The 18,602-nt window shown below is 32.4% G+C and overlaps 1 protein-coding gene across 1 annotated transcript in view; it reads left to right on the top strand.

The window, feature by feature from the left end:
* LOC114330093 (sulfotransferase 1E1-like) overlaps window positions 1–18,602 on the top strand; it is a 104,985-nt gene that overhangs the window by 26,152 nt on the left and 60,231 nt on the right. The window contains exons 2-3 of the mRNA XM_050642605.1: window positions 11,421–11,555; window positions 17,735–17,834. Of these exons, the coding sequence (XP_050498562.1) occupies window positions 11,421–11,555; window positions 17,735–17,834 (235 nt within the window). The remainder of the gene's footprint in view (window positions 1–11,420; window positions 11,556–17,734; window positions 17,835–18,602) is intronic.

Raw genomic sequence — 18,602 nt, 5'->3', positions numbered from 1 at the left:
TAGTAGGTGTTTGACTAGGAGCGTATTGATTAAATCACAAGTTATTAGTTGTACCTCACTTAATAAAAACTAGTAATTTACGTTTATACAGGTGTTTACACAGGGTGTTTGGTAAAGAATGGGCCATAGCTTAACCTTAGATTCCTGAGTTTAAAATAGGTCGATTTAAGCTAACTTACCTTAATACAAAAGTTGATAATAACCGAAATGCAGGGTGTCAAAGTTAAACAATTAAACATTAAATGCTACATATTATGTAGCATGTCAGGAGGTTGAAACCCTTCAACCTGATGTGGATATGATTTCCCCCCCTGATGATACTCTGTACTCCCACATCCCTATTTCTAATGAACACCGCCACGTTCTTTCCATTATTTTGAACTCACCACCGCCCGACTTAATCTTTATGTTTGGTTCGGAGACGATGAGCAGGTCTATGTCTAGCTTGCAGGCTTTTGCGAGGACTAGGTCGTGCGCTCGGCGCGCCCTGCCCACGTTAACCTGCAAAATCCGTATACCAGGTTGATTCTTGAGGTCCACTTTGGTTCAGGTCCCTGAGGTCGTATCTGCAACGGATTCGCGTCTTTCCACTGAATTAAAATTCCTACAGACTAAAATAAATAAATAAATATATATAAATAAAATAAATAGGTTGGTAAAATAGTTAAAAATAAAATTATTCAATAAATAAATTATACAAATAGGTAAATAGAATAAATAAAATAAAATAAATAAATGAAATATATAAACAAAATTTGTAAAGATAAAATAATGGGGTGTTTGATTTTCAACACAGTCTATTCTTCGCGAAACTCTGTGAGGTGGCTTCCTGTTTCACTGGTGGACTGTATAGGGGCCCACTCCCGTTCTCCAGAAATCCACCTCTTACCTTTTCACTTTTCTTTCTATTTTTCTTCTCATTACGCCCTCTTCTGGAGTTCCCCATCTCTTCCCCTGCCGTACACCCACGCCCTCTAGGCTGGGCATTGCATACCGTCCATCCTGTGTCCCTCTTCTTTACAGGTTAGACAGTATGCCGTACTGCTACACTGTACCGCAGTATGTCCCGTTTTAAAGCAGTTGTAGCAGCACGCTACCCTGCTCTCCCCCTTACATTCGTAGGTATTGTGTCCATAGTGAAGACACGTAACCTATTACTATCGCATTATATTTGCGTAGTTCCTCCGCTTTTGTAGGGCGCACGGCTATGGTGGCAACCTGCCCCCAGTGTCCATTTGTCCTTAGCATTTTTATGCTGACCTCTTCTTTAGATATAATATAGGCCTTAATGGCATCGTGCAAGATTTTCTGACCGTGAAAATAATGCCGTGCATGTGTTAATAAACAAACATTTATTTTTTCTAACAAGAAAATTGTTTAAAATTTTTGCCGATAAAAGAAAGGCACGTGTATACATACTTTACACTCCGTCGCGTCAAAGAGGCTAACCTAATATCTAGATTAGTCTAGTCTAATCTTAATCTAATGTTTTAATAGAGTAGGCGCAAATATTTTACGGCTATTCTACTTTTCTTTCTTTATACGGCAAATTACGTGTAGTAAAATTCTCACTGGTATGGAGATGTACCTAAACATTAGTTGATAACAATTATTGTCATCTTTAATATAGAGATGACTTTTCCTGTTCAGTTTTTGAATGTTCTTGGATAACCGGTACTTGTATAATCCCCTAAATTATTATATCTGCTAATTAATAGGATTATTTTTTCACTAACTATGCATTTAGTGATGACAATAATTTATATACTGTACAATAAAAACTAATAATCGAGAAAAGAGGAAAAGTGATAAAGTGATTTTAATAATATATTGTTACTATGGAACGAATAGATAAATTTGGAACATTTTTAACAACAAAATACTTCCATGACAGAATATAGGTACCCTGTGTATTCTGTGCTTAGATCTTGGATCCTCCATAAATAATAAACAATAAATAACGTTTTATTAGTTTCACGTCTTAAATCAAATAATTATTAAGTACACTATCAATATTATTTAATAAACAACTCAAAATATTCCTGAAGCCGTGACAAATATTTAGTAGCTTTGTTTGTCACTGTTTTGTCATCACATTATGTTCGACTGAGTGCGTTGTATGACAAAGATAGCGAATGTTCGATTTGTAAAATATCACCCCGGACAAGGTGAATTTGACTGAATTTGACGCGATAAATAACTTGGATAAGATGCCGGTTAAGTGATTATAACGTGTGAAAGATATTGACTTTATTAGCTCTAAAACACTAAATTAAACAGTAAAATATAAGATAAGTCCGTTACACGACCAACTTTGAAGAGATATGCACGCTAAGAGAGATTGTTTCATCATATGACTCAGCCGTGGTGTTTGAAGACGAACGCTTTTGCGAACCTTTTCTTGTGCGAAGGTGCTTGGCGACTGCCTTTATCGTATGATGATATGTGGATATATTGGTAAAAAACTACCACGTTGCCACGTCATAAAAAAGGCAAAAATAAAAGAATAAGAGGACATAAACACATGGTGTTCATTTTTTACGAATTCTTGAAAAACTAATAAATATTTTTGAAAAATTTAAACGCAGAATCAAATATTACATCATTACCGAGGGTAAAAAGTCCCTTAGAATAAACAAAAAGTTTCCTTTGAATATTTGATATTAAAAATCACACTCAATTTTCTCTTCTTTTTCACCCATGTAACTTATTAAAATAAAATTATAGAAGTTTTCAGAGACTTTCTACCCTCGGCAATGATGTACTATTTCATTCTGCGTTTAAATTTAAAAAATACGTAGTAATAAATGCATATAAAAACATTGGGACGGAATTTTGCGCCTACGCTCTTAACTAAGAATATTGTAGTTAAAACTGTCGAGTCAACACAAAGTAGAAATACAAGGTCCTAGCTTTGAAAGAATCAAAAGCTCCAAAATAAACATTTTAAAAAACTTACATAGTAAATAAACATTTTTTCAAATTTTCAAAAGAATATGGGTGAATACAGCCCAAGTGAAGATGATGAAAAATGTTGGTCCAAAGATGGAAAATGCTCTTACATGTGGTTCTTGTAAGAGCGCTCTAAACACATTTCTATATCTGGAGAAATTTTCAAAGCAAAAGCAAAAAATGATTTTCATGTCAGTGTTGGGTTGCTGGATAAATTTAAAAAGCGATTTTTCGGTTCAATAAAGACTTAATCTCAGAAGTGAAGAAGTTTTTGAAAAGATCAAACTTGCCCATAAAAGCTTTACTTGTACTTAATAATGCTCCAGGCCACCCAAATGAACAAGAACTAGGATAAAGTGATGGGAATATCCAAACCATGTTCCTACGTACAATGAATACTGCTGCTGCAGCACAAGAAACAGAAGTATGTGATGCTTAAAAAATTTGTGGGACAGAGGGAATGAGGAAAACCAAAAAACCGTTCCCCGGATGATGTGAAAGTAGATCTATGTATAACTGCGGGAAGTGGCAATCAGTTCATGAATAAGAATGATCCTGAAAATCTGAAAAAGAAATATAGATAAATACTTTAAGGAAAGCCAACATCCACATTATTTTTATTTTTTGAATGCTATACGAATGGTTTTTGAATGGTGTACCACAGTAAGATTAAATGCTGATTATATTTTTATGATTCTTAACACAAACCCGATGTTTACTCTCGTGATGTTGAATGCTCGTGACGCTCACGGACAGATTCTAACAAGATATGCAGGTTTCACATAGCAAATCACTAAATAATAGCCGTAAAGTTGTTAAGACCTCTGAAAAATATGTTTTTTAATTTTCTCCAACTGAAGAATAGAAATGAGGACGAAGAAAGTTATATAACTCGAATTGATACCTTCTACCGGTATTAATTCTTCGGTTCATGTAGGTCATAATTGTTGAGTTCCAAGCATATGCGGAATTATTACCTCAAGTTGTAAATAATTACTACACCTTCAAAATTATAATGATTTTATTCAATAGACAGAAAAACATCATTTGATTATGTAGTACCGTATATTATAATAGTGTAATGCTATACTCAACTGAAGAGTATCTTAAAATTATTTTCAGTTTCTTTTTCATTCATAGAAATAACAATAACTAAAACTAGGAAATATCTACATAATATATACTTATATCCTTAGCGTGGACAAAAATATCGAATATTTTGAAATTATCATATGAAGTGAAATTTTTCGTGTTGCAATCTTAGACGATTCTTATATTATTAGTGATTTAGACGGTTTGAGATCTTTAGAGGTTTGGGTCAAATGAGACGGTTTTGTGGAAGCTGAAGCATATTTTGGGGCGCCAATATTCATAAAATTTTTCAAATTAAAATATTTCATGAAGGAATAGGTACAACACTAAAAACGTTATTTAGTCCAGGAAGGCACTGCGCATCCGCTAGGAAAAATAGTCTGATTCTTTTTTTTATATAGTCTGTGTAATCTTACTCAAAATGGACCCCTTCTAACAAATTTGCATGTTGCCAGGTCCAAAAGTGCGTCAAAAATTGTTTAAACAAATTTTTTAAACAAGTAAAAATTCGGTCTTTTCGCCTCGGACAAAATTTTTTGGGGGTCTTGCATCATTATGAATAAAAAAGGTTTTGTACTAACTGTTCGCTAGATGTGCTGTTTTCGAGTTACCTATAAACGATTTAAATTATGAAAAAAATGCAAAAATGGCAATTTTCAACTCCGAAAAACAATATGAAAAGTGGAAAATTTTGATGTTGCCAAAGATCACAAATGTTCTTCTAATATCCTTTAACAAAACCCTGAAGTAAAACGTACGATTTTATATATCACGAAAGTATATACAGTATGCTATGGCGCAAATGAAAGGAATAAACTCGTTATTTCGTAAACAGTTGACTTTAACGAAAAATCCCGAAACAGGTCGATTTTTATTTCTAAATTTTGATATTTTAGCGTGTATGTCATACTAGTGACGTCATCCATCTAAGCATGATGACGTAATCGATGATTTTTTTTAATAAGAATAGGGATCGTGTTTCAGTTCATTTGAAAGGTTTTTCAATTCTCTGTTCAGTAATATATACATGTACATAATTATTTATACAGGGTGATCAAAAAAAATTTTAATTATATTATTTGACAAAAAAAGAAGAATGTATTTAATTTATTTAATTCAAAATACATTTTACTGTTGCCTGAAAACAGAAAAAACGTTTTTTTTAATTAGATAATGCCTCGACAACTAATCGCCATTGGCATGGTAGGTACCGTGAATTTTTGCAGTTAGGTACCTAGTGACATGTGTAGTGTGTGTGTTGAGTAAGTGTCTTGTTACTTTGCAAAGTCGACGTCATTGTCTCTGCAAAGAGATGCTAATTTTATCCAAACGTCTGAGAAAAAATAAAGTTTATTTCACAAACATTGGTTTTCGATTAAATTGAATGTTCAAGCCAGCTTCTGCCAGCCACCTGCCCCTTGGAAGTTTGAACATTTTTTAATTAAAGCGATAAGCAATGTTTATTTGAGAAATAAACATGTTTTTCTTATTTTTGAGAGCAGTAAAATGTATTTTGAATAATTTAAATTACATACATACATCTTTTTTTCAAATAATTTCGTTAAAAAATTTTTTGGGAACCCTGTATAAATAATTATGTAAATGTTTATATTACTAACTAGGGAATTGAATAACCTTTTTAATGAGCTAGCACATGACCCCTATTCCCATTTAAAAAATCATCGATTACGTCATCACGCCTAGATGGATGACGTCACTAGTATGAGATTTATGCCAAAATATCATAATTTAAAAATAAAATTTGACCTATTTCCGAATTTTTCCTAAAAGTCGCCGGTTTACTAAATAACGAATTTATTCCTTTTATTTGCACCATACTGTATAAGTACTAAAACCATTAATATAATTTTAAAGAAGTATAATATAGTAATATAAATAAAATTTTTGTTTATAAATATTTTTTATTAATCTTGAGCAATATTTGGAAGAATATTTATAAAGAAGTTAAAGAAATTCGAGATAAAAAGTTTTTATTTCTCACATCTTTCGAATTAGAATTACAATTAAAAATTACAATGAACAAACTCGAATTACAATATAGTTTTATAAATAATAATATTTTAATAATTGTCATCATTTACAAATGGCACATGCTTGGTTTCACAAATAAATTAATTATTATAAGTAAAGAAATGAATATTTTTAGATTTAGACACCTAAAGCAAGAATAAAATGTACCTTTTAAATATAAGCGCCAGCAAGGTATGTATACTCAGTATGAGTGTGAGAGAGATGCGGTATATAGGAACACAGCGTGCAGCAGCGGGTAATCATTGAACACGCGCTTGATTAAAAATTAAAAAACTATGTTCAAATTAATATTACGATTTAACCTTCAGGATTTTGTTACTGGATATTCGAAGAATATTTGTGATTTTTAGCAACATCAAAATTTTTCTTTTTTCATATAATTTTTAATGTTGTTTTCAGAGTTGAAAATAACCATTTTTTCGTTTTTTCATAATTTAAATCGGTTATAACTCTAAAACGGCTCGAAATCTTAGAGAAAAGTTAGTAGAAACCTTTTTTTGTTCAGAATAATCCAAAACTCCCAAAAAAACTTTATCCGAGGCGAAAGACCAATTTTTGCAATTTGTTTAGAAAATATTGTTTAAACAATAATTTTCGACGCACTTTTGGACACGGAAACATGCAAATTTGTTATGAGGGGTTCTTTTTGAGTAAGATTGTGCAAAAAACGAATCAGAATTTTTTTCTTAGCGGATGCGCAGTGGCTTCCTGGGCTAGTTACAATTACAATTTCTTTAAACAAATTTTTAAAATTGTTTGGCAATTGGTTTAAGTATCAAAAATGCCGGTGCCAACCAAACCACTTTATTCATCATCATCATCATCATCAATGGTGCTACAGCCCTATGAAAGAGCCTCGACCTTCCCAAGTCTATTACGCCAGTCAGTCCTATCCATTGCCAACCGTTGCCAGTTTGCTGCGCCTATTTTTCTTCCATCCTCATCTACACCATCTTTCCATCTAAGTTTTGGCCTACCCCTATTTCTACTTCCCACAGGTTGTGACATAAGGATTCTTCTAGGAGGGTTGTTATGCTGTGATCTTGCTAGATGTCCTGCATATCTTAGTCGTCCTATTCTTATAAGAGATACTACGTCTTTTCCACCAAATATATGTTTATATCTGTGGTATACCTCGTAGTTGTACCTCCTCCTCCAAATACCATTTTCACAGATGCCACCGAATATGCCTCTCAGGATCCTTCGTTCAAATATAAGCAGAAGGTTTTCATCTGCCTTGGAGATGGTCCATGTCTCCGATCCATATGTCAACACTGGTTGTGGAAGGGTTTTGTATATGGTTATTTTTGTTTTTTGGCTTAAGTTTCTGCTTCTCATATGTCTACTCAGTCCAAAATAGCATTTGTTCGCTAGGATTATCCTTCGCTTGATTTCTTCTGTCATGACGTTTTCCTTGGTGATCAGGGAGCCTAAGTATGTGAATTTGTCCACCACTTCAAAGGTAGAGTTATCAACAGAGAATTGGTGACCGATGTTTATGGCTCTATTGTTGGGTGTTGATGCCACCATCTTAGTTTTCTCCTCGTTTACTGTCTGGCCCATATTTTTTGAGGCATTTGAGAAGGTGGTATACATTTCTTCTAGTTTGCGTGTTGTGCGGGCAACTAGGTCCACGTCATCGGCATATGCCAAAATTTGGGATGATTTATTAAAAATATTTCCTCTGTTGTCTATTCGGGCATCTCTGACCGCCTTTTCCAGAGCTATGTTGAAGAGGAGACACGCCAGCGCATCTCCCTGTCGCAGCCCACTTTAACTTTATTATTATAATAAACCACTTTATTATTCAACATAATTGACCTTTATGGAATATGTGTAACCAGTGGTTATGTAATAATTTACGATAAACATAAATAAACAAACAAAAATTATTAAATAACGTTTTATCATATGTTTCGTTTCCTACGCCTTGTTGGTGTTATACACAATTGTTGAATCATTTAATTATTACTCAATTTTACTCAATGGTATTGCCAAATATGTCGTTTTGTTATGGCATGTTTAACTTAGATATTATTTTTTTATGCGACTAAACCACAATATTGATTGTAATTTACATTTGCTTCGACGTGACGATGACGTTTCGATTGCTAATTAAGAATTTCAAAAAAATTCTCTAATAAAAACTACGAATATTTAACATGTGAATTTTTTGCACCTAATTAGCGGTGGGTTGCAATAATACCAATTTGACAGTTGATTTACTTGGTCTCGATCTTATATGCATTAGCGGTGTCTTGATCTTTTGCTGCTGTAGTTAATTATAATTATAACAAAACATAAAACACAGGGTGTAACAAAAATACAGGTCATAAATTAACTTACTTAAGCTGGGACCAAAAATAGTTCGATGGAACCTAAATTACCTTCGTACAAATGTGCACATAAAAAAGTTATAGCCCTTTAAAGTTACAAAATGAAAATCGATTTTTTCCAATATATCGAAAACTATTAAAGATTTTTTATTGAACATAGACCTATGGCATTCTTATGACGGGAACATCTTAAAAAAAATTCTAGTGAAATTTATACACCCCATTAAAATTTTATGGGGGTTTGTTCCCTCTGAAAAATGCGAAAATTCGCATTTTCAAGCTTAAAAACTCATATTTCTTAGTATTTTTGAGGTTGCCTTAAGAGGAAGTACTTAAATTGTAGTTTAAACATTCATTTACAAGATTATGAAGAGTTATCGGGTCTAACCTTAATAATTTAGACCGCCGTTTTTAATTGTTAATTATGCGTGTCCATCCGATTTTTTGGCCGGTGCAGCGCGCATTATTTCCAAAATCTCCTATTTTCCTTCGAAAAATATATTTTTTAGATTCTTTGGGACACACATAATAATTAACAATTAAATAACAACGGTGTAAATTGAAGTCAGACCCGATCAGTCTGCAGAATCTTGAAAATTAATGTTTAAACTACAATTTAAATACTTGGTAACCTCAATCATTCTAATTAAAATATGAATTTTTAAGCCTTGAAAATGCGTATTTTCGCATTTTTCTGATTTTAAATCGCCTATAACTCGAAAACTTTTCTGACTCGTCAATTTTTGAGAAAAATCACAAGATACCTTTCTTGTTTAGAATGACCCATAAAATCTAAAAAATATTTTTTAAAAAAATCTCTTGTAAAATCTCTTTTAGAAAAATCTTTTGTATTTGTTTAAAAAAATTGTTTAAACAATTTCTGCCCAAAAATTCCGACCGGCACCCTTCAGATTTGTTTAAAGGGGACATTTTTGAATAGGAGTTCACAAAGAAACCGAATCAGAAATTTTTTCAGACGGGAGCGGTGTCACCACATTGACTACCTACATATAATTTTTAGAGGTTCAGTGGCATTTTTATCTCTGATAACTGGAGTATATGTAAATGTAATATCTCTCACAACCGATTGTCTCATTTTTGAAGGTAATTTCATACTTTTTTTACGTAATTTCAGTTATTTTCATTTCATCTACATAAACTGTAATAGTACAGTCACTGAAGCGTTTCACCTCAGATTTCCTTGAACCTCTATCGACTTTGATGAAAATTGGTGGGTAGTTAGGGGATACCCGAAGAAAAAAAAGTAACATGGTGCGAACTTGCGTTTTTACCCTAGGGATGGTACCCCTCTCTTTCTCGGGGGGTCACGGGGTGAAAATTATTTTATTAAAACTAACCCCATAAATCGGTAGAGGGACAAATTCTAAGCAAATATTGTTATATCGAGTTATTAAAATAAATCAATTCTTTTTGAGTCATTAAAAATTAAATATTTTGTTTTTTCGTGAAATAAATGCATGTTTTAAAGCGGTTTTGCATATATAATTCAAAAACTTTAAGTTTTTACAAAAAAAAAGTATCAATACCAAAATTAAAACTAATAAAATTAGAATAAATATATTAAAATAATCGAGATAGAAACATTTAAAGCTTAAATTTTACTGCGAGAACCATGTAACAGGGGACTTTTAATCTTTTATCTTTATTATCGAAAATAAGCTATTCAAAAGATTAAATTTAATACGACTTTATAACACTAATTACCTTTCAAATGATTTTTGGATGGACTTGAAATGTTATAAATTAACGTAATTATAAAAAATCAAGAACATTTTTTTTTGAAAAATGTTAGAGCATAAATTTTGAAGATCTTTGCAGCATACTGTTAATAACAATTATCAATTCATTAAATTACTTATAACTCTGAATTAATATTAAAAGGTTTTTTACTATTATTGTTTGGTAATAATATATTTTTTGTAAAAACAAAGTAGTTTTGAGTTATCTATGAAAAACTCTTTAAAATGCATTTTTTTCACGAAAAATTAAAATATTTGATCTTTAATAACTCAAAAAGTACTGATTTGCTTTAATATTTTGATATATCAAATTTTGCTTATAGGTCTGGATCCCGCGTATGAAAAAAAAGTTGATTAATAGCAAGCTGAAAATTTTTTAATAGCTTAAGGGTATCTAGTCGGATAAACTTTGATATATGGGAACACTGGAACAGGAGCAGTTTTAATTGTGGAACAGGTTAAAAATTTGGAACGGTCACACCACGAAAACGGCACATTTATTTTGTCCGACAAAACAGACTTAAACTCTTCGAACAGAGATTAAACTCTCATGCAAAAATCAGAGTGCTATTTATCACCAAATGGGCGTTTTAATGAGTGGAACATGTAGAATATGTCAAATGACAGGAATTATGACAGGTGATAAATAGCAGTCTGATTTTTGCATGAGAGTTAAATCTCTGTTCGGAAAGTTTAAGTCTGTTCTGTCGGACAAAATAAATGGGCCGTTTTCGTGATGTGACCGTTCCAAATTTTTAACCTGTTCCACAATTAAAACTACCCCTGTTCCAGTGTTCCCATATATCAAAGTTTATCCGACTAGACACCCTTAAGCTATTAACAAATTTTCAGCTTGCTATTAATCAACTTTTTTTTCATACGCGGGATCCAGACCTATTAGAATTTGTCCCTCATATCAATTTATGGGACTAGTTTTAATAAAATAATTTTCACCGCCGTGAAGGGGTGGCATCCATCATAAAGGTAAAAGCGCAAGTTGGCACCATGTCACTTTTTTTTCTTGAGATATCCTCTAACTACTTACAAATTTTCATGAAAATCGATGGAGGTGCACAATTCAATTTTCATGGAAAATCCGAGGTAATAGTTGATTTTTACCTTCATACACTGTACTATGGATATTATTAACGTAATACTACTCGGATATTACAAAATGTCGTATAAAATTTTACGAGCATTCCAGCCTTCATAATGAAATTTATTTTAGGAGAGAAAACCAAATATCTGCAAGTAGGTCCGAAGAAATGGTTGTACCCCAGCGGTTACGAGAAACAAGCACATGATTTCTATAATTTCGTTGCAAGGCCAAGCGATGTTTTTATCGTAACGTTTCCTAGGTCAGGTAAGTGAAAGTAAAGTTATGTAGACACAACAATAAGGTGCTGCAATATGCAATCACCAATGTCGTACTGGTAAATGATCAGGTTCAAACCATTCATTTTCATTCATTAGCGAGGGAAGGTGAAAGGTTCTCGATCCAGTAAGTAGTGAGGAAATGGTTTTTTTTTAAGTTGGCAAGTAATTACGAGAATGTTTTACATTGCATTGTATTTGTTTATTTATAGGCTTATAGGCTGATTATGTTCAAAATAGGAGAGCTAAAATGGTTAACGGGGTTTTATTATTTCATATGGTCAATGAACCTCTAAATATGAAAAAACCGTGGAGTGCTACCATTTAAAGGGGTGCGTTTCTGAAAAAGGGGTGAATTAGTCCCTATGCACAGGGTGAATTAGGGTGAGTTCTAAGCACTTTTGGTACAAACGCGTGTACAGAAAAGTTGTTCTAGGTTAAATTTACGATCGGAATATCACCTTCTAAAGTCAAAAATATTTTTTTTACAAAAATATATTCAAAAATAAAAGCAAAAAAAATAGGACAGAAAGCAATTTTGTTTTTTGCTCCCTAACTTTTTTTCCACGGGGATATAGGTAGAGGCATTACCTACTTCACAAAAAAAACTTCTATTTTTTCTCTTTAAACTGACGATGCATGGGCGTCTTTATAATTTAGAATTCTCGAAATATGATTTTTCAAAGTTCGCCACTCACATCATTTTTGGGTCATTTTCCTATTATTTCGCAAACATTGTTCTGTAACTTTTTTTTACGCAGTTTTAGGTATATACAATATTATACATTTAGTAGGAAGGGAAGTCAATTGCCTTTAAAATGATCTGCTATAGAAGGCTGTATGACTATTTTTAAGCAAGGTAATGGTTTTTCAAAATTTTAGAAATTTACAAAATAATCGTACAAGGTATAAAACTTTATCCAACAGAGGCAGATTATAAGACTTTCCGCACCTAGGCTATCCACAATTTGCCGCTCTCCCCCCGCCATTTTTTACCTTTTTACGAAAATTTGCCGCCCCCTGAATTCTGCCGCCCTAGGCTATAGCCCATTCGGCCCATATGTAAATCCAGCCCTGCATACAGAGCTGCTCCTGTATATTATTTGTCGTTAAATCCAGTTGTTGTGTACTCTCTAATGCTGGGGCCACAGTAACGTTTAATGCCTTTAATTAACGCATTATTTGCCATCTCTGTAATGCAAATAATGCGTTAATTAACGTCATTAGACGTTACTGTGGCCCCAGCATAAGTCTGAGTACTAAGTTCGCTGGAATTTTCTGATATAAACCCAAATTGTGCTTCAAAGATTTTCAAACCTTCTGTTTCGCCATGGAGTCTTAATTGAATTATTATTTGTGTTATTTTGCTCATTGCTAAAAGCTATCGACCTGTCATTTTGCGAGAAGCAGGGGCGGCTCGTGATAGTATAAGGTGGTGAGGCACACTACACCTGAGGAATTTTATTATTATGGTTAGCTTCTCTTTAATGACCAGAAGGTGGATTTTGTGACGTCATAACGCTAGGACGAATCTAGGACCAATAATCTCGGACAAAAAACCCTCACAAATTATCCCTGGACAAGAAATTCCCAGACAAATAATCCCCGAACAAAAAATCCCCACAAAAATCCCCGGACAAATAATCTCCGGACAAAAAGACCCCACAAAAAATCCCGGACAAATAATCTACAAAAATTTTTATTCAAAATATCCCCACAAAGAATTCCGGACAAAAAATCCTATTTGCTGTCGATTAGTTCTCTAAAACTTTTCCAGTGAATGCGATCGACTCAATTGCTTTCAGCCTCAGTGCATAGAGTTATTTTGAATTCCAATTCCATATTGAAAACTTCCAATTTTACATAACAAAAGGGTGTGCGTTTTTTCAAAAATCGTGGAAGATATGGGGAATGAGCTAAGGCTGTGGGAATCATATTGCAATATTATTCGCTTAAATCTTTTGTTCACTCTGATTTAAATAAGTATGTTCAAAAAAATTTTACAAAAAAAATACAACCACAACATACAACATTTTTGAAACATTTAAAAACTACTTTTCTATGTAATTGTAACAAATAAATAAAGAAAAATAATTTATTATATAGTTATATATTTTACAAAAAAAAAAACACAAACACAAAATACAACATTTTTGAAACACTTAAAAACTACTTTTGTATGTAAACGTCCGATGTGGAAGTGGAAACGTTAATAAAATCATTTTTTAAGTTAAATTGTATAATCTTATTTCTCATTTAGAATAATAAATTACACAAATGCCACAAAGAAATAGCTTCAGAACAATATATTAGGTGATGATGAATAATGATTTAAAATGAACAATGTTTTAAACATATAAACTTCTAAAATATAATAACTAATCCATTCGTATATACCGCGTGTACATAGAAAGCTATGATCTGCAATCGACTGGTGCTTGTAGTCGGTTCAGTTCGGTTATTCCCATCCCGTTCCGGGGAACCTGAGGCCATTCGGCTATTTTTATTCCGTTCCGCGGAGCGTGAGGCTGGCCTCTAGGGTGTTGCATTTTGTTCCTAGAATTGGTGGCACATTTTTCAAATTTTGCCGGTTTGTGGTCATTGTTCTCTGGTTTTATTGTTGGCGTTGTCCCATACTGTCGCAGATGGTGTGAGGCTTGCTTCAACTGTAATGATTTGAGAAAGTTGGAATGGCACGTGGAAGACGGGTATATAAGAAGATAAAGAGTCAGGGCCGTACGGATTTTAATTTTTTTCATAAAAATAAAGGTATTTAGGAAATTTCAAAAAGCTAAATTATATTTATAAAATTGATTATAAAACAACGAAATAACGTAAATAGTCGATTGATATACTGGTGAGGCACTGCCTCATCTGCCTCATAGGACAAGCCGCCACTGGCGGGAAGGTATTTTTTTCCCGGTTTGCGGATCATTATATTGTGGGCATCTTTCCAACGATAGTGGAAGACCATACGGACCAACGACATAATAGACCGGGAGATATTATACAGAAGTTCAGCCACGATTTTCTAAGTCCTGCCTTTTGCAATACTGGAAGGGTAGACGAAGTACTTACAATCTGTGGAAATATCCACAAATTTCCTGTGACATTTTCCTGTAAAAACTAGATTTTCCCAAAAAATAAAAATAGGGTTTTGCGATGAATTTCTGAGTCCTGCCATATCCGTAGATTGACAGGATACTATCGATTTTATGAAGAAAATTTTTTGGGCAGGAGGGTTGCAAACGGGCTAACGGAGTATATATGTATACAAATATGTAATGAAAATAATGAAATTTTCATGATTTTCTGGGTCCTGCCAACTAAATAAATTAAACATATTTATTTCAAAATGATCAAAAAAATATTGGTATGACGTCTCCTAATGTTTAAGTAGACTTGCCGCTTGGAAAATTCTGCGGAAAATTTTCACCCTGATTCCGTGATTTTCTGAATCCTGCCTTTAAAAAGTTTTAATACTCAAATGCAATCAATACTTTTTCGGTACTCGGCAGGAAGGTTAAACGGTTCTAGTAAGACGGCAGGAGTCCTAGATTTGTAAAAAAATTCGTGAAAAATTCCACGATGTTCTGAGTCATGCCATTTTGCATAAGTTTCAAGAATCTTATTATAAGTCTATTTACAAAGAGGCAGGATGGTTTTATAGTTATTTCGTATACAGGGTGGAGCATTATTGTGACAAAGTCCAATTACTTGTTTGTCGTAAGAGATACGAAAAAAAGTTATTTAGGTAAAACGTGTTTTAAAACATATTTTCTAATATACAGGGCTACCCGTATTGACAGGGCGACACAAACTTATGTTTTTTAAATGGAGTATATAATTTTAAGTTTCCTAAGATCATTTTAAGACAATTTAACATAATTCACCTAATCAAAAATGTTTCCTAAAGGGAGCTAGAGCTCTTTAAAGATGGCGCCTTGTAATTAGTTTTTTTTTATATCTGCAGAACGCTTCCATTTCGTTACACAAAAACTGGTTCGCCTTTTTATCTTCCAGAGATAAATCGATTCCATTAATTGCGAATCTCTAGTACCGGTCATAGGAGTCCGTATTTTATCGCATAACTTTTTTGTCTTTAACTTTTAAGCATTTTTGACACTATAATATTATTAAATTGTGAGGTATTCTAGTACTAAAAGGTACTCTTGCTTTAAGTCGGTAGGATGCACAGTTTTCTAAAAAAATCAATTTTAAAATTTTTCGTATTTTGAATTTAAGAAAAATTTTAATAAAAAAATAAAAAACGGTGTATTTATCGACTTAAAGCAAGAGTAACTTTTAGTACTAGAATACCTCATAATTTAATACTCTACTGTCCAAAATGCTTAAAAATTAAAGCAAGTTATGAGATTTCGTTGATCTACCCAAGACGGACGCCTATGACCGATACTAGAAATTCACAATTGATAAAATCGATTCATCTCCTGAAGAGAAATAAACGTACCAGTTTTCGTTTTTCTAAATAGTTTTTTTTTTTAATTTTTTTTTCAAATTCAAAAACCGCAAAATTTTTCAAATCGATTTTTCTAGAACCTGGCGTATCCTACCGACTTAAATCAAGAGTACCTTTTAGTACAATAATTCCCCATAGTTTAATAATCCAGTGTCAAAAATGCTTAACAGTTAAACACAGAAAAGTTATGCCATAAAATATCCGTTTCCCTACCCTAAACCGACGCCTATGACCGGTACTAAAAATTGACAATTGATGGAATCGATTTATCTCTGAAAGATAAATGGGTGTACCAATTTTTGTTTTTCTAAATAGAAGTTTTCTGGAGCTATTTTAAAAAAGTAATTACAATACGCCATCTTTAAAGAGCTTTAGCTTCCTTAGGAAGCATTTTCGGACTAGGTGAATTGAGTTAAATTTTCTTAAAATTATCTGAGGAATCTCCGGGCTTCGTTTGTGAGAAGAGTTTCTGGACACCCTTTATAATAGGTACAATCCCTACTGTAATCAATTAATTGTAAAATTATTGATTTTCTTCCTATTACTTTTATTACGTTTACTTAGATACAAATATGATCTAATCGCTTAAAATAAAGATCTTACAGTTTGGTATTAGATTTGAAAAAATCCGAGACATTACTCAGGAAAATAATATTTAATACCGTACGATTGTTTTAACGATATAAAAATTTATTTTTATGTATTTAATATCTTTGCGATTATCCTGCCACTTTGTAAACGGTTTTAGATTAGTGTTTTTTAAGCATACTTGACATGCCATGACTCAGAAAATTGTGGTGATATGAATATGTTTGTATAACAACCAGCAATAATTTTACAGACTTAAAATTTTATTTTTATATACGAAATAACTACACAACCATCCTGCCTCTTTGTAAAGAGCTTTATATTAACATTCTTGAGATATGTGCAAAATGGCATGACTCAGAAAATCGTGTAACTTTCCACGAATTTTCTTACACATTTTTTAACTATGTATAGGAAAAAAGGTGTAACTAAACATCCTGCTATTTTAAATAATGTCTACTTAAATTATTTATTTTATAATAAAATTTATTTTATGACCCAAAAAAGCCCGGAACCAGGGTGAAAATTTTCCTCAGAATTTTAAAAGGGCAGTTAAACATTAGGAGACGTCATGCCAACATTTTTTTCGATCATTTTCAAATAATTATGTTTAATTGATTAAGTTGGCAGGACTCAGAAAATTATGAAAATTTCATTATTTTCATTACATGTTTGTATATCTATATACTCCCTTAGTCCTTTTGCAACCCTCCTGCCCAAAAAAATTACTTCATAAAATTGATAGTATCCTGTCATTCTATGGATATGGCAGGACTCAGAAATTCATCGCAACGCCCCATCTTTTTCCTCATGAAAAATTCAATTTTGTCACAGGAAAATGTCACAGGAAACCCATGGATTTTTCTATAAATTGTTAGTATTTTTTCTAACTTCCAGTATTGCAAAGGGCAGGACTTAGAAAATCGTGGTTGAAGTTCTGTTAATATCTCCCGGTTTATAAGGAGAATGACTAAAAACTAGATAAAAAAGACAATGTAGTTAGAAGTGGCAAACACTTAGGGAGTCTTACGTTTAACATGGGACAATTTAGGCTTTATTTAGATATATCGATAGAATTTAACAGTAATAATTACTTTCAGGGACAACCTGGACTCAAGAAATGATTTGGTTGTTAGCTAATAATTTAAATTATGAGAAAGCAAGTCAAGTGAATTTAAGACAGCGGTTTCCATTTTTGGAGTAAGTATTTTTGTTTTTGTTACTTTAAAACTCTAGTTCCTTAAACTCATTAGTAAAAAACGATTTCAAAATGTATTTTGTTAATTTTCTGATTAGGTAGGTACCCCCCGTAAAATAGGCAAAAGGCCCTTACTCCAAGAATTCATTTTTTTGTTTATGTGATTAAAAAATAAGACTCAATGCAATTTTAACCCTTTACTTCCCTTCCCCATCTCCCACTATCAAAAACATGATATTTTGGGTTTTTAGTTTTAGGTGGAATGCAATAAATTTAACAATTTCAAAAATTTCACACGCCTAGTTGAGGCTTTTATAAATCATATCTATTTTCGTATAGACCCATAGGTTGAGTGTACACAACCTCAAAAAAATTGATTTTTTTCTGGAAAAATCGTATAACTTAAAAAAAAGAAAAAGTTGTCAGGTACTTTTTTTAAGAGATGGCTGCAGGTGAAATTTTTTATTTTGTGTATTTTGTCAAAAACTATGTTTCTACAATTTTTTCTATTTTGTAATTTTTTTTCAGATTTTTACCTATGTTGCGCCTCTTCAAAAATCCAGAAAACTTGTTTTTTTGGGGTTTTGGGGATTTTAACCATATAATAGACTTCAAAATACAGTAGAGCGTCGATAATCCGAACCCTGGTAATACGAACGTTCGCTAATCCGAACGCAAAAAAATTATAAAATTAACCTTTTTATTATATAATAAAATTTATTATATAATAAAACCTTTTTATTATTTATAGGAAAGAATATAAAATAATT

The sequence above is a fragment of the Diabrotica virgifera genome, chromosome 2 (assembly GCF_917563875.1).
Source record: "Diabrotica virgifera virgifera chromosome 2, PGI_DIABVI_V3a".
NCBI lineage: Eukaryota > Metazoa > Arthropoda > Insecta > Coleoptera > Chrysomelidae > Diabrotica > Diabrotica virgifera.
This window is presented reverse-complemented; position numbering and strand designations above follow the sequence as displayed.